The sequence below is a fragment of the Catharus ustulatus genome, chromosome 6, assembly GCF_009819885.2.
Source record: "Catharus ustulatus isolate bCatUst1 chromosome 6, bCatUst1.pri.v2, whole genome shotgun sequence".
NCBI classification, from domain to species: Eukaryota; Metazoa; Chordata; class Aves; order Passeriformes; family Turdidae; genus Catharus; species Catharus ustulatus.
Genome location: NC_046226.1, coordinates 32,212,562 through 32,234,130, shown reverse-complemented (window position 1 = coordinate 32,234,130; position 21,569 = coordinate 32,212,562). Strand labels below are relative to the sequence as shown.

Below are 21,569 nucleotides of genomic sequence, written 5' to 3'. Positions count from 1 at the left end.
AATAAGCTGATAGCTAAAACAATAGACTGTAAATGCATAACCAAATGAGATCTTAGTGAAATCAGCTTAATCTTTATTGAATTATTGAACTTCTGAATTTCTGTTGCTGTTCAACCACACACTTCCATTTGTTGCTTGCACATATAAGGACATCCAGTAAGTTAACCTATCAATACACTGATTACTACATAATTTCCCAATTTTGTTAAAAGAAGAAAGGTGTCTGGAACTCTGGATAATCCAGTAGTGAAAAATATTCACATTTTCATAAAAATAGCTCTTTCTACCTCTTTCCCCGACCAAAATACATTTGAGAAAAAACCGTGTTTAGAAATCAAACTATCACTGGCAAGGTGTAGCACTTAATTTACGGATCTATTTTCCCATTGCATAGCTTATTACTCTACTGAAAACAGCCTGAAAGAAAACTTTAGCTTGCATCTCTCATACCCATTTTGAGAACAGTATTATAAACTCAGCTGTAACTCTCATACATGCAGAGGATTTTATCCTATTTATTATATTAATACCATAAATACACTTAAATACATATCCCATAGTAAAAATTATAACTGTTTCAGGGAATCTTAAGAAAATAACAACAAAACCATTAATTTATGATAAAATAAAATAAACTATTACTGAAAATAATCCTCAACCAGGCATACGAAAGTACTACAGAAAACTGTTGGTTAAAAACAAGCAGAAAAAACCACACACAAGCCCTCACTTCTGTCATTCTGCCCTAATGGTAACTTTTCTTGTGTTAGTAAGTTTTCTTGTGTTACCTGAATAAGTTTCAGAATGTTGATGTCAAGCTATTATTAAAATATTTTTATAGCCTACTTGATTTATATCGCATAGTAAGTAAAACAGGTACAAGTCAAGAAAAGTGAAAGACTAATATTCAAATTAAGGGTTAGAATCTTAGCATCTTAGAATCTTTAATACCTTAGACAAATAGCAAATTTTAATTTAAAATATATATGAAATATGTAGACACTGCATAGACCTGGCTCAGCAGGTATTTACAGGTGTATGTATACACTAAAGGTAAGGAAACACAAGATGTTAATTATATTTAATTTATTATAGCTGACCATAAAAATAATCCACTCCTGATTTACCTTAGTATATCCAAAGTAAATGTATTCTATACAATTCAAATACTCTCAAAGAAGAGATCTAAAATTTCTGCAGAAAATGCTAACATGAAATCCCGTAACTATTGTAAATCTGCAAACTATATGTATTACATATTACAGATGGGCACGAACATCCATGATGCTTCATAATACAAACTTGCATTTTGTGACTGCCTCTAACTTCTATAATAGGCTTACTCAAACATGATTAAAAAAATTAATGAGAGCAAGTCAAATAAAACTTCAGTAGGATATACAAATGTTTAGAAACTGAGGTTGTATATCCAGTCACATGTTCATTTAGATTCCCACCCTGAGACAGAAAAATTGCCCACATACATATTACACAATCATTATGCACATGTGAACATATATATTTAGTCTTCTATTCCAATTAACTGAAAAACACAATAGGACATCATTCCCTCTTAACCAAAAGGCTGTTTTATCAAGAAGCCTATGAAGGGGTCGAAAATAACAAACTAGTGTATTTGAATGTGTTTAAATTCTCAACGGTTTTATCATAAATCTGGTATTTCCGTGTGATCTAAGTTACCAGTCTCTCTCAGGCTGAAAGTTCTCTAACTTACCATTCCCCTCCGAGCATTCTGCTGCCATATTTTTAGAAAAGAAAAATTAAATTCTCAGCTGTTAATACATTTATTTGAAAAACTATTAACAAAGTTAATATGGTATAATAAAAATACAGTGGGTACTTAAAGAATTTCTTGATTGCAACGATGAATCATTTGTTACCATGGCTATTAGCTACCAATAATTAACATACTGCTACTTCTTCCTCCTCTGCTTTCTTTTTTTTTTCCTTCCAGATGGCATTTAAGGATATAGAACCTTCTGTACATAATCTACTACACCTTACACTCTGAGAGCATTCCAGTATTTTGTATCAGGGGAAACTCTGTCTCTGTCACCTAAGGCAGTTTGAGATCAGCCTGGGGCCTCGCTCCTTTAGGAGATCCCAAAATGTTCTGCCTTGGGCAGAATTATCAATAACCAATGTTCATATTCAGTTTTCTATACTTTCTCTTGCTTGATAAATATTGGATAATATTGCTTCCACTAGAAATAATGTGAATAAAGAGGAATAGGTGATAGAGAGGAAAGGGCTAATTATTCTGTTAATATGCTACTTTTTAAGGTAAATGTTAATATTAAAGCAAGAAATTATAAAAATAATGTTTCCTAATGGAATGTCCCTCACTGATAAATGTATAAGGATAGAAGTAAATATCAAACCTGCAAGAAAACCTGAAATTAAATTACTTAGAGAATTTTTGGGTTTTTTTAAACTATGCAGTCTTAAAAAAAAAAAAATCAGATGTAAATCTATCATTTATTTGATGTGCTGGGTTAAGACCACTTACACTTTATATTATGAAATATTAGCAATTTCCTGCTTAGAAACCACATTTATCAATACAATCACTACAATCAATACAAACCTTCTAAAAGACACTTCAATATATTTCATCATGGTATTTAAGTAATGAACAAATATCTAAATTATCAGCTGTTCTGCAATCATGCCTGCCATTACAGTATCATATTGATAAAATATTCAGTCATGAACAATACAGTATTTTTTTTCTTCCTTTATTAGCAATAACCATGCACAGTGTCCTGGAATGCCATAAGTTGACATTAATATGTTTACAAAAAATTATATGTACACAAAACCCCCAGAATCTCTCTGTACTGTATACCCATCAAAATAAAAATGTAGTTACATATGCATCTACATCTCTGTTACAAATATATTCATACAATTATTCATACATAGTGTATCTGTATACTTAAATATACACAACAGGCATTTGAAAATATAATCTCAAAATCAGATTTGTGTAATAGAAATTCTTCTTAAATTCCTATGATTTTATCAAAATCAGAGCAGTAGGAGATATACCTATTACTTATTTAGTAAAGATTTGTCTTTTATTCCTGCCATGGCAGACTGACAAAAATATGACATTAATACTTCATATTATCCTGTTACCAGTACTGCAGTGGGACACAATTTACATTATATATACTGTTCCTAGTCTATGATGTCCAAAAAAAAAAGTACACCTATTTTTTGTCTCCTCAGGCCAGTTGTAATGTATAAATGTTAAAATACTCATTATGAATATGTGTGCAATGATTGCCGTATGATAAAAGTGCAGAGCTACGTATTATACTCTGTTATATTGTGCAATTGATCCTCAAATAGCTTGGATGTGCCCACTATCCATCTTGTTAATAGGGATGATACAAACATTCCAATTTTATCAAGCAATTTTGATAAACTGCATCTTGACAACAAGAATACAGGTTAAAAATGTCCTTATCTACGAATACAGAATTCTTTATAAAGTTGGAATTTTTTTCAGGGCCAGTCATGAGCTAATGATGAGCAGATAATACACTATTTTTGCTTGTAAAAATCCAGTATTAGGGTTTGGCTTTGTCAGGTTCCAAAACAAAAAAAAATCATAGGAAAAGAAAAGGAAAAACCCTTGGGTTTTAAACACATTCTAAAACACATTTTTAAAGATAACTAAGAAATGTAATGACACATTTTATCTGCTTCTCTACTGTTTGAAATTGGACTTACAGTAGCCAGGTTACAGGTAACCAAAATATAGTGAAATACAAAACTTGAAATGCTACTTCTCTGCTACACCTTCAGAATACCATTACTCTAAACTCATTATAAATATGAATAAGAGAAAGGGTTTATTCACTATATTTGCCAGTTCATCTGGCTTTAGCTGAGTAAGGCAATTTCCTCAGCTAAGGTCAAAGCAGCCTTTGACAATTACCTTGACAATTTCTCTATTATACAGGTAACAAGATGTACTTTGAAGTCATCATATCAGCATCTTTTCACACAGAAAATTAGCAAAAAAGAAATTAATGTGTCCAATAAGAATAAGAAACAAGAAAAATGGTGCACATGTAGCACACTGTATATATAAATAAAGATATATGTGCAAAGATAGCTGCGCTCCACCAGAGCTGACAGAACAATAGACTGACATTCACATAAAAATGATGAGGCAATGTTTCTTCACTTGCTTTAATAAAACAGTCCACCTTTTTCTTTCCTGAATATTCAGTAACCCATATTTTATAATACAGCCCATAGTTTCCATGCAACTTTTTCAAATCAAGACCTTTATTTTAATCTTGTGTCTTTGAGTATTAGCAGATGTTTAGAAACTCTAAGTTACATAAACTGTATTTTCTGTATTAGTTGTCACATCTGTCATCAAGAAGCAAAACTATTTTTCTTTTCTTCTAACAGCAGAGCAGCTGCAATCTGACTAGATTTTCAGAGCCTTCTTTTAGCATAATAAACACATAGTGTAGATTTACCTGATCCACAATTTTTTTACTTACTTTAGACATCTTGCTCTTGGTGTCTCCTGTTAAAAATGCCAAATTGTTGATTTCGTTCTGAATGACAAAATTTTGTTCTTCTCTTTTAAAATTCTAAAGAAAAAATAAATCGCCAGAAGTTGAACTCATCTGCATGTACCACATTTATATTTAAAGGTAGAATGTAATGAAAGGAAAAGTTTACATTTTATCTTACATGTGATTTACACCACAGGATAAAAACTTCAGCAACCATTCGAAAGAGCTCATCAGAGTCCACATCTGGTTTCTTTAGCCAATTAGCTCTAATTACAAAAACAAGAGAAATTTAAAATAAGATACTGGGAAGAAGATAGTTGAAAATAATAATCCTTAATTAATAGATCAGGTAATATTTTCTTAGTTAATCTAGGAATTTGCACCTGAGCAAAAGGTGTGAATTCAAGGTACAGCATTCTTTACGAATCTTAAATTATTCAGAATTAGGATTTAAGAATCTTAAAACATGCAGGATCTGATTCTCACCTTAACATTATGTGAACTGTGTTCCTTCTGACTGCCTGAACATAGGTACATTAAGTAATAAATACGAGTTTAAATATTAGGGTTTTTTACCTGTTGTTGTCTACATAACGTATCAACATTGGATAGAAGGCATAAAGGTCTCTACAAAGCACAGCAAACTCATCAAGAATGAGGAGCTCAGCTTCTTGGGTGTCATTTTTACTGTCTGCTTTCAGTTGCTCTTCTTCCATCACTATCTTCATAGCCTTTTTCTTCAATTTATCCAGTGTTGGAATAAAGTGAGATCTGAGAAGATCAGGTCTGGCTTTGCTGATGATGGGTTGAGCATAAACTATACATGAAAATATAGATAATTCCATGGTTAATGCATAACTGGTGTTTTTCATTGTATTAACATGAATGCTCAAGTTTTCTGCACCATAAAATCATTATAAAACTATGAATGTCACTTTATAAAAATTGCATATTGTGAGATTGACAGAATGTGGATTTGGATTGTAAGTATTTCAGTTTTATATAAATTAAACTAACATGGTTTTGGCAAGTCCCATGTCTCTAACAAAGAACCTAAGCAAAATAAGGATTGAGACACAAAGTCCTTACAAAAATAGTTTTTGTTTGGATTTTTTTGTGTCTGGAATGGGTTTTTTTGTATCCAGTGTCAGAAAAGCACCAGAAGATAGTGTTCTGGAAGAATTCCTTTACCTATTTTGCCTTGGGCAAGTTAAAATGCAGAGAATGAATGAGTAATTCAAGGTCATAGATCAATTTTGTAGAAGTACTACTAATAAAATGCAAACTACCCAAGACAAAAATCCTTGCAAGAACAACATGAGTATATTAACACCTTATGTAGATGAACAATCAGTACAAAACTGCAGGAAACACTCTCTACAATTAAGAAGCAAACTTCTTACTAAATTTTAAAGGAATCCTTGTTTTATTAAAGACCTTCCAGCATTTAAATTATTAAAAACACAGTACTAATGGGTACTGGTTATTCAAATTTAGCAGGAAATTATTACCTTTACATAGATTTTCTTGAACCATGTTGTTGCACATTATATTCTTACACTGCATAATATGAATGAAAAAATGTAGATCTAGTGAACTTCTTTATCAGGATAGATACTATACCTTACACAATATTTTGAAAAAACTTTCAGCTTCTTTTATAGCTCCCACATTTATTCAGGCAAATGAACTAATTATGAACTTGGGTTACTCCTGAGGTTTCTTCACCATTCATACTTTATTTCCACTTTGTCCTGATATTTCATGAACAGAATTCACAGTACTTATACCCTCTACTGTAAAACTCAGGTTTCTTGAAAATCAATGAAATTGACAACTCCAAATTAAATGCTAAGGCTCTTATACAGTGCATAGAGAAGAAGATTTTCAAAATCTCTTATGGTGAATAGGAAGCTCTCTACTTACAGTGATGCTACAATGCATGCATCTAACTAATAATAAAATAGAAACATTTATCTTACTGTTGCTTATCTTTTATTTATCTTTCTTTCATTTCTAGTTATAATTTTTTATTATTGTATCACTAGCCAATAAGGTAAAAAACAGCAAAGTAATATTGTTAGTACAATTACTGTTCAAAAAATATTTACTGTACCTGCAATTCTTTTCATCCAAGATGCTTCATCTATTCCCAGATTGTTGTTAATGATTTTTAGAATGTTTCCAAGAACAATGCTCAGATGCTCAGATGTTATCATTGTACAGCAAGGCCCAGCACTTTGAGGAACACTCTCAGACCCTCTTTCCCACCAGTAGGATAAGTAGTTGCATAGCATGGGTAAGATCACCTCAATTACATGAGGCATTTCAGTATATCTTGCTCCAGACTCTGCTAAATCATTTATTTCCTTTATTAGTCTATCTAGCTGAGGTATCTCTGGACACATTTCTTCTACTGTATCAGGCATACCTAAAACTGCAAGTAAGGGTAGAAAACCAAAAGATCAATTAGCAAGATGAAAGAGAACATCTGTGTTTAAACCCTAAATAGAAATGGCTCAGATTTTTTTCCTTCACCATCTTGGACAGATTGAACTATAGTAACACTTTGGGTTATGCATGGGTATCTCCTTTCATAAGTTGTGTTTTACAGATGATGTGCATACTGCAATAATGTAAACAATAGCTGCCATAAAGCTATGGCTTTATCCTAAGGTGTCCTGCAATTATCTGATGAGCTGTGTAAAAGTGCAGAACAGAAAGCTTACATTAATGTTGGACACTGTATTCACAATCATTCACAATTTTTATGCTGATTTGCCAAAGATTAAATCCACCTTGGGGGAAGAGAAGAAAACAATTTAGAATTATGGGTGGGGTTAAAACAAAACTGTGCTTAGTTCATTAACTACATCCCAGCAAAAATGCCAGGAAAGAATTCCAGTTGTCATATATTTGTATTGGAAAATGAAGAATGTTTATTCAGAAATTAACAACCCATCACAATCTAGTGCCAGCTCTCTCAAACAAAATTCTTCCACTATTTCTGGATATAATAATGGATATAGTGTTGTTCCTATAAAGCAGACAGAGAGGAAGGGCTAGCAGAAGCCTTTCCATAACTGCTTTTATATGGAAAAAAACTTTATGAAGCATATTAAATCAATCTACCTGTATTTCTTTTTCTTGTTTGTTTAAAGCTACAATGATTTTTGCAGGTAGTGACTCTTTCCTGGATCAGTGAGGAAAATGCTGAAATATTTAAAGATATGAGTCCATCAAGAGTTGGGAGAGAAGCAAGCAAAGAAATTCAATGTAGAAGGACTCACTCTCCTTTCAATGGAATCAGAGAATGGGTAAGCCCCATTGAGAGGTTGTGTATACAAGCTAGGGAATGAGATGCTGGAAAGCAGTGCCATAGAAAGGAACCTGAGGATCCTGTTTGGCAGCAAGTTTATTATGAGTCAGCAGTGCCCTGGCAGCCAGGAGGGCCAACCCTGTGCTGGGGTTCATCAGGCACAGCATCACAGCTGGGCAAGGGAGGGGATTGTCCTGCTCTGCTCTGAGCTTGGGCAGCCTTACCTTGAGGTGAAGCCTTACCTACTGTGCCCAGTTTTGGGCATGAGAACATTAAAAAGACATTAAGCTTTTAGAGAGCACCTAAATGGGGGCCACAAGGATGGGGAAGGCTCTGAAGGGAAAGCCTTATGAGGAACTTGGTCTAGTCACTTGGGAAGTGGTCACAGGACCAGCCTGACAGAGCTCAAGAAGCACTTGAACAACACTCTCAGGCACATGGTGTGATTGTTGGGGAGTCCTGTGCAGGGCCAGTTGGACTCAACAATTCTTGTGAGTCCCTTCCAACTCAGGTTATTCTATAATTCTATGACCTAGTCCTGCTTAAGCAGAGATATTCCTGGAGCTCATGGCACAGGTTTGTGTCCAGACAGTTCTCGAGTGTCTGCTGTGAGGGAGACTCCACAACCTCTCTGAGCAATCTGGTCCAGTGCTCAGTCATCCACACAGGAAAGTTCTTCCTCATGTTAGGTGAAAGCTCCTGTGCATCAATTTCTGCATGTTGCCTGTTTTCTTGTTGCTAGGCACCACCAAGGAGAACCTGGCTCCATCCTCTTGACATCCTCTTTTTAAATATTTTGTATACATTGATGAGCTCCTCTCTCACTCCTCTCTTCATGAGACTGAACAGGCCGAGCTCCCTATAAGAGAGATGCTCCAGTCCTCTCATCATCTTCATAGTCTTTACTGCAGGAGCTCCCTGTCTGTCTTGTCCTGAGGAGCCCAGAACTGGACACAGCACTCCAGGTGAGGCTCACCAGGGCTGAGCAGAGGAGCAAGATCACCTCTCTCTGCCAATGTTCTTCCTAATGCAGCCCAGGATCCCATTGTCCTTCTTGCCCACCAGGACACACTGCTGGCTGGTGGGACAGTTTGTTGTCCACCAGCACCCCCAGGTCCTTCTCCACAGAGCTGCTTCCCAGCAGGTCAGCCTCAGGCTGTGCTGGTCCATGGAGTTATTCCTGCCCAGGGGCAGGACCCTACATTTGCATTTGTTGAATTTCAGGTAGTTCTCTGCCCATCTCTCCAACTTGTCAAGGTCTCTTTTTCATCAAGGTCTCGGATTTGATCATATTCTGCTGCGAGTTCCCTATACCAAACTGCTTTGGAGCACTGGTTAGACAAAAAACCCACAGAAATTATTTTCCTGTTCACTTAAATCAGATATTGTACCTCTTGCATTTTGCTACATGAACAGAACTGTATTTTCCCAAAAATTTTTGTATTGTAGAAATGTAGATCTTCAACCAAGCTTTACATAATACAGTATGCATCTTTAGAAAAAGTATTCAAACATCATGTTCAGAAAAAATATTAAAAAACATTAGGGGAAAGAGAACATTGTTGGCACAATCTCAGCAAAGTAGAGCAAGGCTAAAATGGCAAGCAATGAAACATCAGTAGCAGGAGCTCTTTGTTGAGGCATACATTCAGGGCTTTTTCATTATACCACTTCTATTATTTAGTTGGAGTGGAGTGAACAGCTTTTTGGTTTTGTTTTGTGAGGAACAGTACTTACTTGCTCTTTCTCTTGCACTTTTTGTGTTGAAAACAGACAGTGGGTTGTAATGGTTGAGGGAAGGTTCAAGGAATGCTACTGGAATGGCTGCTGCGAGAGATGCTAAACACTCACCAAGTGCGGGACGCTGCCTGCATATGAGAGACACTAAAAGTCATCTGAGAGGAAAAGTGTTTCACCAGGCTTTCAGTGTCTAGCATACATGATAAAAAGAAATATTAGTATTTATAGTTGCTTTAAAAAATATTTTTAAAACATTAGGAACTATCTGATAACTTAGAAAAATATTAATTTCTCACATGAAAAGAACTACTGTGTTGTAAGAAAAGAAGCTTAAAAAACCCCACCTCCACCAATGTTCTGGTTCTGATCAGGACAGGATTAATTTTTGGCATGGACAGGACCCAGAGGTTATTCTATGCCACCTCATGTCATTGCCAGAGACAGGGCTCCTTAGGGGTCAGACATTGTCAGGGGTCCTGTGTGATGGTGAGCAATTGCATGTGAATTGTTTCCCTCTTTCTTGTACACCATGGTTAGCATTGTTATCTTACTGTTCATTACCTTATTTTGTTGCTGTTTGCAGTAAATTGCTCTTATCTCAACCCATGATTTTTACTTTAGCACCTCCTGTTCTTCTCTCCATCCACCACATGGACAGGGAAGGAGGGACTGAGCAAGTGGGACAGTTTCCATGGGAGCTACTGAGGGAATACCATTTTGAAGCCAACACCCTTATTTGGCACTCGACACAGGGCAGAAAAGGGTGAGATAACAACACATCTGACCAGAGTGGGTAGTGAGAAAATATGATCTAAGAATTTGTTGTATTAGGTCCAGAGCCGCTGGTCACAATGTTGCTTGGTCGGTTCACATGGTTGTGGTACCTAACCCAGGTGTACATTCCCATGTATCCAATATGTGCTCCTCATGGTGGTATTTTTCAGAGCAGGGAGAGGGACCAGGATTGCTTTGTTGCTGCACTGTGTAATATCAGCTTATGACATGATAACATCAAGGACAGTGGAGGTAATTTGGGATGTGTGTTCAGTGTTGCTCTCCTGCCCTCACCTTGGGCAGTACCTCAGGGAGTCCATTAATAATTCTACCCTGTGGGAAGAAAAGGGTGGATAACTTCCCCAGCTTTTCACTCCCTTCAGGCCTGTTAAAACTGTTTTTCAGGACTTTGAACTTCCCTTGGAAGTTAAGGAAAACATGCTCTTGCTGGGTCTGCTGGGTCCCCTTGCCTTGGTCCGCACCATGGAGTTACAAAAGAGATTTTTAGGAGAGTATTTCAGAGATCTGCCCTAAAGGTGGATAGTCATAAGTGGTATGGAAGGTGGAAGAAAATGGGCAGACTTTTGAAGGATGATTCTGCTCCAATGGTTCTTAAGTTCACCCCAGAGCAACTACAGTGCTTGATAAAGTGGCAGAATGTTTTAAGGAAAACTGTTGTGGCAGCTTCAGGGAGGTGCAAAGTTACGAAACATGCTAGACTCTAGCTGCTATTTTTGGATTCTGCTTGATACAAGACAGCACCCTCAGGGGGAGGAGGAAAGCAATGCATTGTGGCTACCCCAACTGTGGCTGAACCAGAGGAATAACCTGTGCCAGAGCAGTAACCCCTGCACAATAGAAGAAATACAAGACAAAGTCAGCTTGCTCAGTGAGGGAGAAAGAGGAAATCGGGCCCCTCAAGGAGGAACAGTCCGGGTGAAAGATCCCTGATCCCTGTCCCTGGGTGAGCTGCAAGGTGTGTGAATAGACTTCACTCAGCAGCCAGGCGAGCCCCTGGTGACCTGACTGCTCCGGTGCTGGGGTGTCGTGGCCCACAGTATGAAATTGGATTGCAGTGAAACTGAGCATCTGGGTCCCTGTCCTGGGATGTGGGCATTGCAAAAGGGATTGGGAAAAGGGCAGAAAATCTCAGCCTCTGGAGGCAACTCCAAGCAAATGTGAGGGAAAGGTATATTTTCAAGGATCATCTACTAGTGCACCAAGACAAGTGAAACACCATGAACAAAGGTATCCAGTTAGTAAAGCATTAGGGCTCAAAGTAATCAAGAGCTACAGCATTTTGCATCCAGTTCTCAACATTCATAAACCATGGAGACTTTTAGAGAAGAATTGTTCACAGAAAAATCGTAAACATCTCCAACATTCTAAAGAAGCTAAACAGTCTTTGTACGAAGGATAAAACATTTGACAATGGAAGTTTGTCTTAACAGAGCAGCAGCAATTGAAAAGAATTAGTCCTGAGCCCCTGCAGCCAGCAGAGCTATTTCAACCATAAAAAGAGATATTTATCTATGAAAAGTGAACTATGACTCATTCTGCAATGAAAGGTAAAACTTCTTAATGTCCCTGAAAAAATTCACTAGGAGAAAACCTTCAATTTGATCCTGAAATTGAACATAGCTTAATTTGAATAACTGTTCAAGTCAGCTCAATCACTCACTTCTAAGTTTTGCTGAAACATTGAGCATTGTGTTTGGAATCCCACTTCCCACCTAGACACTGATGTCTGCCTACAACTGTAATTTAGGAGCCTGAGACTAGTGGAAAACAGACTAAATGAAATCCACAGCTGAGAACCTCTCACAGAGCCTTAGGAGAATAATTAATTTCCTTGGATATATCTAATCTGATCACTCTTCAATTCTACGAAGACAATTGCAGCAGGCAAAGGTGATGCTGCCAGCATCAATGTGTTTAAGGAAACTGTCCAGTGCTCACAGATTTTGCCCATCAAGTGGAAGCCTGTCCTGTGAGCTTTTCTTATTGAAAGGCAGCTCAAACACAATCATGTTTCATTTCCTGTGAGGAGACCCTGACTGCTAGTTAGATAAGGGGTAAGGCACTTCCTATTTTTCCTATCAGATACATGTAAATGAGTATTTAAGATTTTGAAGCCCAAAAAGAGAAGAAAAAGAGTATAGCTTTGTGACTAGAGATGGATGCATAAATGCCTGAATGAGATCATACAGGCTGTGCACACATGTGCATGCATGCAGAGTGGGAGGAAAGATCTGTCCGCCAGACATCTCTTGCATTTTGTATAAAATAATTGTGAATAAACTCTGGAAGGAATGAATTGGAGACGAGCATTCCTCCTACTAGGCTAAGCCTCTCCTAACCAGACTACAGACCTGAATTTCTTCCGGTTTAGTCTCTCTCTCCCTATGGATCTTTAACTTTTCATCATAAGAAAGGCACCAAAAATTGCCTAACCTTAAACTTTCACAAGTATAAGGATAGGTTATCCTTATCTTGGTTCCTGTTTTGTGATATACACACAAGCTATTAGGGTTCTCTTTCTTGAGCTGATGGATACAGATTTGATCCCATCCTATTGGAAGAAAGGGCTTGAAACACAGCACAGTATCTAGATGCTTAAAGGAATTATAGACCTTAGTCTTTTTAAAATAGAAATAACTAGTGATTTCCATTATAGGTTTAATGGTTGTCAGAATACTCTACATATCCTCAGGATTTTATGCTCAGAACAACTCTTTTGAGAGCCCTGTATAGACTTAGGTGTGAAACAGATGCTTCCTACTTAGTGCTCAGCCTACTTATCACAGCAATATGCAGTAGAAAAACTTTGAGAATCTAAAGGCAACCCAAAGAAAAATTTAGTTTTTCCTGTGGGAAGAATAGACTCTGTGCAGAGACAGTGTCACATGCAGCATAAGTTATTTACTTCTGTTGAAGGCTTTTTCCCTGTGGAATTGTATGCTAAAGTATAGGCAACTATTTTCAAGTGAAAGTGTATTTTAAACATCTCTCATTCTTTCAAACTCGTCTTTCATCCAAATTACTTCATTACCTACGCAACAGACTCCTAAAGAGGAGAAAATCTTGCATGCTGAGTTTTACACTTAATACCTTTCAACATAGATGTTCTTTCCAGTCCCCAGAGAATAGAGGCTACAAAGAATTCTGTAACATGAAACTTGTACATCACCCACTAGAGGAAAACAAAAATACATTATCAGTATTTATTCAGCTAAAGTTTACTTTCTAAATATCAAACATCTCTTTTATGCAATCTGTTAAACAGTATCTAAAACTTTTAGCACATATATCACTGAACATTTTGATTGTCCATACTCCACATGGTATTTACCTTCAATGTCTCTAATTCCTTATCTATCATCTACATTCATTCCAAAGCCTACCAGATAATCAGACATTCCAAGAGGATAGAAGATACTTGCTATTAAAATATTCCAGGTTTTCATACTTGCAGAGTACAATTTTAAGCTAAACAACATCAGTGTGTCTAACCTTTAGGTACATGATCTAAAGGTTCAGTATATTTTTAAAGAAAGTATTTTCATGGTTATCCATTAAAAGATGGTGGTTATTAATTTTTGAACATAATTACGGGAATTAGAAATATTAGAACATAAGACCATTCAGCATATTGCTGAATCTCAAGGAGTAATTTCAGTATTTTTAAACTAGCAGATGGTAAAAATAGGGAAAATTTAATTTCCAAGACCTAAAATGGTTTTCTCATGTAAGGAAAAATCTACAGGGAACTTACAGCAAGTTGTGTCCTTTAATATAATGAATTACAAATTTTGATAAGCAAGCACTTAAAGGGATTTTTTACTCTCTTTTCAGATGTTTGAAGAAATATTGTACATAATTAACTTTAAGCTTATTGAGTATTATTTTTCAACATGTACTAGAAATAAAGTGCTGTGCTGCTAATTTCAGAATTAATGCTGGAACTGTGCACGTTACTGGAAACAGAATTTCATCCTTTGAATGCATGCAGTCATTACAAAGAAGCATTTATAACATTAGAACACAATAAAATTAAAAAAAATAAAATAAAATACTTACAAAGTAAATCTATTCCAAAGTGATATTGTGAAATATGTTCAAAAATTGATGTTAAGATTGGTAACAATGCTACTGTAGTATAATTGATATTCTGTGAGACACCTTTCATTTGTGTTCGTGAATGAGTAAACTTCCCCAGTTTAAGATTTTCTGAAGTTTTTTCCAAGTCTTCAGCTGCATTTTCAAAAAAGGCACGTAATCCTGCTTTAACAAGCTCAGATCCTGATTTCATAACAGTTCTGAAAAATAATGAGGGAAAAAAAAATATCAACTTTATCTTGATATTTAGTGGTTGTATCGAGATACATGTACATGTTAGTTACATTCTGTCAGTCTTTGAAGGGAACTCCACATTATGAACAGAAAAGGGCACTCACATCTGCCTAGAAGTATAAGCAACAATTATCTTTGAGTATTTGATACAAAATAATAACAGCAAAGACCTTGATTTCATAGTCTTGCCTTTCCAGTCTTTTGTGATTTGCTCTTGAATAAGATAATGCCTTCTCAGTAAATGTCAAAATTCATGAGAAAGCTCCTCTATAAAATATGCTCAAATCCCCTACTCTTAATCCCTAAAGCTTTATGGGAGCCACAGTAACTAGGCTGTAAGTCAGGATACTTCAAAGCACCCTAAATCTAGAAAATGCAACTGCAATACCAGAATCGCAGTCCCATTCCTTGAGTTTTTGCACACTTCTCTGACTCCTTAGTGAAGATTCCAGTCCTGTTCACAAGTTCACAATAAGTTCATTATCAGGCTGCCCTGTTACTTAACCAGGCCAGAAAAAAAGCTCAAATTTGAAAATTATTCTGGCCTCTGTTTTAATCTACGTAATCATTTCAATGATAAGCAGTAAAAGCTGGCAAGTATAACTATGCCCGTATATGAATATACTCTGCATAGTTCTAATGACAAATTTTATACTATGCACTAAATTTTTCTTAATATCTGCAGGTATCACTACTTTTAGTTCCAATAATTGTGTCAGTTATATCTCACCATAAAGGCTTCAAATTAACTTGGAAAGGCTGACAAGTGTTTTCAGTGTTTGAATGACAGACACTGAGCAGAAAAATGCAGAGGAAACACTTGAGACAAAATCTGCTAATATGGAGGGTAATATCTGAATTGTTGATGCTGTTAAGATCATTGATTACAAACAAAGAATGAAAAATACAGAAACAATCCAATGGCTCCTGAGAAGCTCTGAAATCTTCCTAGTTTGCAGTTGGTATGAAAGTTGCAAACTTACCGTGTGTCAAGAGACTGAGCTAAGATGTGCAGGCAGTTCACCATTGTAGCAGAATCACTACCTGGTTAGAAAGACATACCATGAGAGCACAGTAGCACAGGAGAAATAGCATCATATCTAAAAATCCAAAATGTCCTTACTGCAGATGGACAGTTTAAACAAAACATTACCTAAGTCTCCCACCTTAGGTCACTGCAGAGGGAGTTAAGTCTGGTTGTAGAACCAACTTTCAATTTTTTAAGTAAATTTCTATATAAGAACTAAACAGAACAACTAATGTTTACTTGGGACACATTTTCACCACCTAACCTTGCAACATTCTGAACTGTATCTTGTAGTACTTACATTTATTTTATTTTTTTTACCAATATATTTGTAGCAGGGTTATTATTTTTCCTTACACCCCCTTTTATCTATTGAGAAATTAGTCTATAGGATTCAACAGTTGGATGACAGAAATCAAAATAACTAGTGTAAGATTACTTTTGAAAAGCTAAAAGTAACTGCAAAGAACTGATATTTTTTTCATGGAGTCTGGAGCTATGACAATGAGCTACTTCTTCCTGCTTCAACACTTTATGTATTTCATTAAGTGCTAGCTTCAGAGCCATGTTCAATGCCCTTACTAATTTCACTAGAAGCTTGTGGAGCATTTAATAGAATTCTATTATATTCTATTATATTCTATTATAGCTGTGGAAATCTTCAGGTAAGACAGAAACAATGGCTATACATTCTTTAAATTTTTATCAAGCTGTTTCTTAACAACTTACCAAAAAGTGAGATCCTATGTCTAACAAGAGCAGCTAGTTTGCAGAACAAGCTGAAGTAGAGAAGAACAGAGAGAGCAAAACAAGATAAGACAAAGATGACAGATTTATTTTGAATATGAGGTAAAGAATAGTAAGAATATGAAAAAGAAAACACAACATAGTTCCTGGAAAGCATACTTTGAGTGATATATGATAGCAGTCAACTGCATTAAGTAGAGTAACATTTTGAAGTTCTGAGATCTCTCATTTTCTATACCTCAACATTTCAAAGGTGTCTTGAAATCTAAAATTTTCTTTTGACAGTGTTTTTCAACAATTGCATACTATATAGCTGAATCATTCTTTATGGCTATTATTTCTGAATAAGAATTTTTTTGGTAAGAACAAGAAAAATGAGAAATATTTTAGTGTTTTACTTGGCATCTGCAGGAAATGAATGTAAAAAAATCTTCATACTATTTAAAATAATTTTCAAGAAAGTACTTTGTAAATAAATTAATCTGTGTTTTCCCTCTGATGATGATAATTTGAATTCTAAATATATACACACTAGAAGACCTTCTGGTAGGCATATCAGATACTTGTATATCTAATCTACCTGTCAAAACAGTAGTATAATTAAGAGAATGTAGAACCCTAATACCTTAAAGATTAAAGGGGCTGCTTTAACAAAGACAGCTAGACAGACTTGCTTTGGGCCATACTTTACAAATGGAACTAGGACATAAGAAAATGAAGCATATACCTTAGGACTTGGTATGGTCTCAAACTAACCACAGATTTTTATTATTATCTTCACAATGGTAAGCAGATACTATACTCCCTATAAGATGAAAATGGCAGCTATTCACTTCTCTCAGGAAGGATGCACAAATAATTATCAGATATTTCTGCAGTTATACCAGCAGATACATGTACTAGACATCTAACTTCTTCATGTGGCGTTGTAAAGCCACTTTTGTAGCCCTGGAACACATCCTTCTACCTTCATTAAGACCTGACTGGCTTTAGGAAAGTAACAGGAGTATTCAGAGAGGAAGCAGGAAATTGAAATGAAATTAAGTGACATTTCCATCCTCCTGAGCCTGAGCTGTCCTTCCCAGCTCCTGGAGGACTGTCTTGCAGGTTTGTAAATATCTGAGAGCTGAGTAAAGCAGAACCGTGGCAACTTACCACTCATACACACAACTGCTGTGTAAGGACTGCCACCCTCAAAGAAGATGGAAACAAAGGGAGATAATAATTCAGAGAAATGCAAAAGTGTGTTGAGAGATAAATGGAAGAATGGAATCTAGGAATCTGAGTCCTAGGCCTGATCTTATGTAATAACACATAAGTGTTTATTTCAAATTTTATATCTACTTTCACTGGAAAAAGCAGTTAACTGGTCACCACAGTGAGGGAAAGTAAAAGAAATCTGAGAAACTGACAGTAAAACTAAAAAAGCATGAAATTAAAACAGTTTGAAATGCTATGATACAAAATTTCCTAAAGAAAGTAACCAACAGCACACCTCAAGGGGAAGAAAAAAAACCTGGCAAGTTATTAAATTACAGTCAGAGTTAAAACACAAGTATCATTTATTATTATTTTTAAAATTTAATAGCATAAAAGAGAAATTAATATTTTCATATAGGCAGCACATTCTAAATTAAAAGGGAATTTTTAAAAACAGCTTTTTCTAGAATAATTTTATCAAATGGCTGATTCCATCCGAACAGTAAAGACATGCAACAATTATTAAATTCCAATAATACTTGTTCAGGGGCAGAAGTAATTTTGTATAGAATACATATTTTCCCCTAAAAAACTGCCTCATGGTATTTTTAGCACATTCTTGGTAGCTGAAAATTTAAAAAAATGTGAGACCCTTTAAATGAACCAACAGTGGAAAAAGTTTCAACCAGAAACTACCACCAACAATGAAACAGAACCCCAGAAACTAAGCAATTCCACTGATTATTAGTATTTTGATGTTATCTTCTACAAATACATATTTTAAAATAAATAGTTATTATATATACTTAACACTTTAATTTTATATGTACATATACATATATATATAAAATGCCAAGATGAGGAATTTTATTCAGTTACTGCCATTCTCATACAGAATAAAATATTCACTTTCTAAGTGAAGAATGTAAGCTTTTGAACTTTCTCTATAAACTCAGAGACCTTTAGTTGTCTGAATAAGACCCTTCTGTGGATATCTTAATTTTTTACTTACCTTGCTACCATTTCCTTTTCCTTATTTGATGCATACCCACTGCTACTGAGGGTTTTTGATGGAGAAGACAGGAAGTAGAGGCAGTGATTTGTAAAGTATTGATCAACTAATGGTAAAAGAACCTAAGAAATAGAGACACAAAATGCATTTTTTACAGAGCACAAAGGTAAATGTAGTAGCATTACTCTGATTGGTCAAAGTTCATTAAAAGAATTTTAGTACTGTATCAGCTGTATTTTTTATTTCATATGCAAATTCATGTAAATTAAAACCTAAAGTCTTAAAATTTTATTCAAAATTACAGAAATAGTAAGCAGACTTCCACAGAGATATCTGTTTTGCATCTAGTACTGCATAGGAGTATTTATTTCCTCTAATTAGATTATATACTCTTCAATGATATGTTGTAAAAAAAAAAATCAGATTAAATTTATGTATTCAGTGAGAGTATTTAATATTGTGTAATGAATTATCTGCCTTTTAATTTTTATGTTCCTTGTCATGCAGAAACAGATATATTGAAGTATTTTGAAGTATTTGAATCCAGCAAATATACTGAGATATTTTTGAAGACCTTTCAAAATATTTGAAAACAGTTTGATTAGTTATCATAAAAAATGGAAAATATATATTTCTATTATGTAAAAAGCAGTCTAACATTACAAATTCACACATTCTGTATAGTGGAATATTTATGAACATGAAATAATCACTCACTTTAGCAAAGAATTTTATTTCTTGGTCATGTGGAGATTTTTCAGTTTTTCCACTGGTTACAATGGCTTCTGCAATGATAAGTCAAGGTAGACAAATAATAAGCTGTGTATTAATAAATAACCCAATAGATCTTTCAGATAGACTTGAAAAAATTACAGTAATTTCACAATTATAAGCCGCACCATTTTGACTAAAATTTTGCTCCCACCCCAGAAATGTGGCTTACACTCAGGAGTAGCCAATATATGAAAAAAGTTCTGACATTTCCAACCCCAGAAGTGCAAGCCGAGGTGCCGAGCTGAGTACCTGCCAGTAAAACCTGAGATTGCACAATTGTTACAAAATGGTTACTATGTTGCACAGCGGGTGGAGGTGGGCTCCATACCGGCAGTGCGGCGGGGGAGGCGGGGGCTCTGTGCCACCGGCCCAGTCGCCCGGGGGAGAGACGGGGGGCTCCCTCCTGCCTGCCCCGCGGCCCAAGGGGGAGGCAGCGGCTCCGTGGCTCCCCCTCCTGCTGCCGCCGTGGGTGTAAGCGGGCCTTCTCCTTCCCTCCCCCTCCTGTCGCAGGTGAAGGCAGGCTCCGTGCCTCCCTCCCACTGCCGCCGTGGGTGCAAGTGGGTTCTGTGCCTCCCTCCTGCCGGCACCACGGGGCAGCACTGGGTCGGGATGAGCGATCCTACAATTCCGTTACTAATTTGCTACTTTGCTGCTCCCTGTGAACGAAAATGTGGCTTATAATCCAGTGTGGCTTACACATGGACAAAGACCTAAACATTGCCGACACCCGGACATGCAGCTTATAATCGTGAAATTACTGTAGTTTTTACTCAAAAAAAAAAAAAAAAAGCAGAAATCGTTTGGCTAGTTAAAAATGTTCAATAATTTAATCTGAAAATTAAAGGAAATTATTTAAGTTTTTTAAATGCAATAAAAATAGTGATCACTAAAAACATAATCCTATCAATCAAATATTTAAATTTCAGCAATTCTAATGATTTTAAATAATACAATCTTCAACTTACCCAAATGTGCAATAAACTCTTGAGCAGAATCAACATATTTTAAAATTTTCTTCAGAAACTTAAAGGCAAACCTCTTTTCCATGGATGAAGCATCCAACTCCATGTCGTTCAGGCCCCTGTTTTGAAAAAGTTTAAGAGAAGCAGCATTGATGATGGCAGTAGTACAAGTGACAACAGTACTGTGAAGCATTTTGTGCCTTAATTTTTTATTATGGTAAATTTTCATGAGGAGAAGAAAATTACCATGGTAGCTCTAAATTGTCCACTATCTAGGAAGAAGAAGAGACTAATGAACTGACAAGAGGTATAACAGCTTATGATTAAAGTATCCAAAATATCCTTGTATTTTAGGATAAGAACTTTAGAGTGCTACCTTATTGCACAAAGCCATCGTGCATCTGAATCTAACAAAGTAATGCATTGGTCACTCAATTTCCACTGCTGGCACATTTACATGTCAAGTGTTTGGGAAGTCAGTAGTTGCATCTTTATAAAATCAGCCTTTCATTTCATTAATCATTGTTAAACTTAATTTTGGTCTTTAATTTTATGAAGGAACAAAGCCAAAATTACTCCAACTACTAAATGAAAACTTCAATGTACTTAAACAAACTATTTTATTATTAAAGTATTTGAAAAATTTTAACAGAATACAATAATTTCTAAAGAGGCATGTACAATTTATTATTTAAGATAAATTCATTACCTAAATCATGACTGATCACAAAAGATATCAAAGAGGAATAAAAATACATGTGGTTGTCTGAGCCTAGACTTAAAAGACTGGATTTGATTTTAAGTGCAAATGAAACCTACATGACAAATTCTGAAATTCTTTAGGATCACACACAAATTAAGGCTGGAAGAAGCCTCTGAAAATCATCTGATCGAAGTCCCATCTCAAAGCAAAGCCACAAGGCAAGGTTGCTCAAAGCCTTGTATGACAATGTCCTGAGTAGATTCAAGGATCGAAATCTCATAATGACCCTGGAGACTATAATATCTGGCCACCTTTACCATGAAAAAATAATGGTGAAATATTTTCTTATATCAAGAAAACATATCAATATTTTCGTATATCCTTGTAACA

At 35.6% G+C, this 21,569-nt stretch overlaps 1 protein-coding gene across 16 annotated transcripts in view; it reads right to left on the bottom strand.

Annotated features, from left to right (window-relative positions):
• The window catches only part of RYR3 (ryanodine receptor 3), a 200,352-nt gene that overhangs the window by 43,600 nt on the left and 135,183 nt on the right, over nt 1-21,569 (bottom strand). For 10 of the 16 annotated variants that reach the window (XM_033062290.2, XM_042779380.1, XM_033062292.2 and 7 more), the window contains exons 59-70: nt 20,480-20,595; nt 19,458-19,525; nt 18,741-18,862; nt 16,511-16,560; nt 15,738-15,798; nt 14,482-14,720; nt 13,513-13,594; nt 9,625-9,755; nt 6,685-7,005; nt 5,145-5,385; nt 4,747-4,834; nt 4,551-4,643 (exon numbers count right to left, since the gene is read on the bottom strand). In XM_033062290.2, the coding sequence (XP_032918181.1) occupies nt 4,551-4,643; nt 4,747-4,834; nt 5,145-5,385; nt 6,685-7,005; nt 9,625-9,755; nt 13,513-13,594; nt 14,482-14,720; nt 15,738-15,798; nt 16,511-16,560; nt 18,741-18,862; nt 19,458-19,525; nt 20,480-20,595 (1,612 nt within the window). Of the gene's footprint in view, nt 1-1,735; nt 1,757-4,550; nt 4,644-4,746; nt 4,835-5,144; nt 5,386-6,684; nt 7,006-9,624; nt 9,756-13,512; nt 13,595-14,481; nt 14,721-15,737; nt 15,799-16,510; nt 16,561-18,740; nt 18,863-19,457; nt 19,526-20,479; nt 20,596-21,569 lie in introns of all 16 variants that reach the window. The other 6 variants (XM_033062284.2, XM_033062289.2, XM_033062285.2 and 3 more) reach the window with 1 other exon arrangement.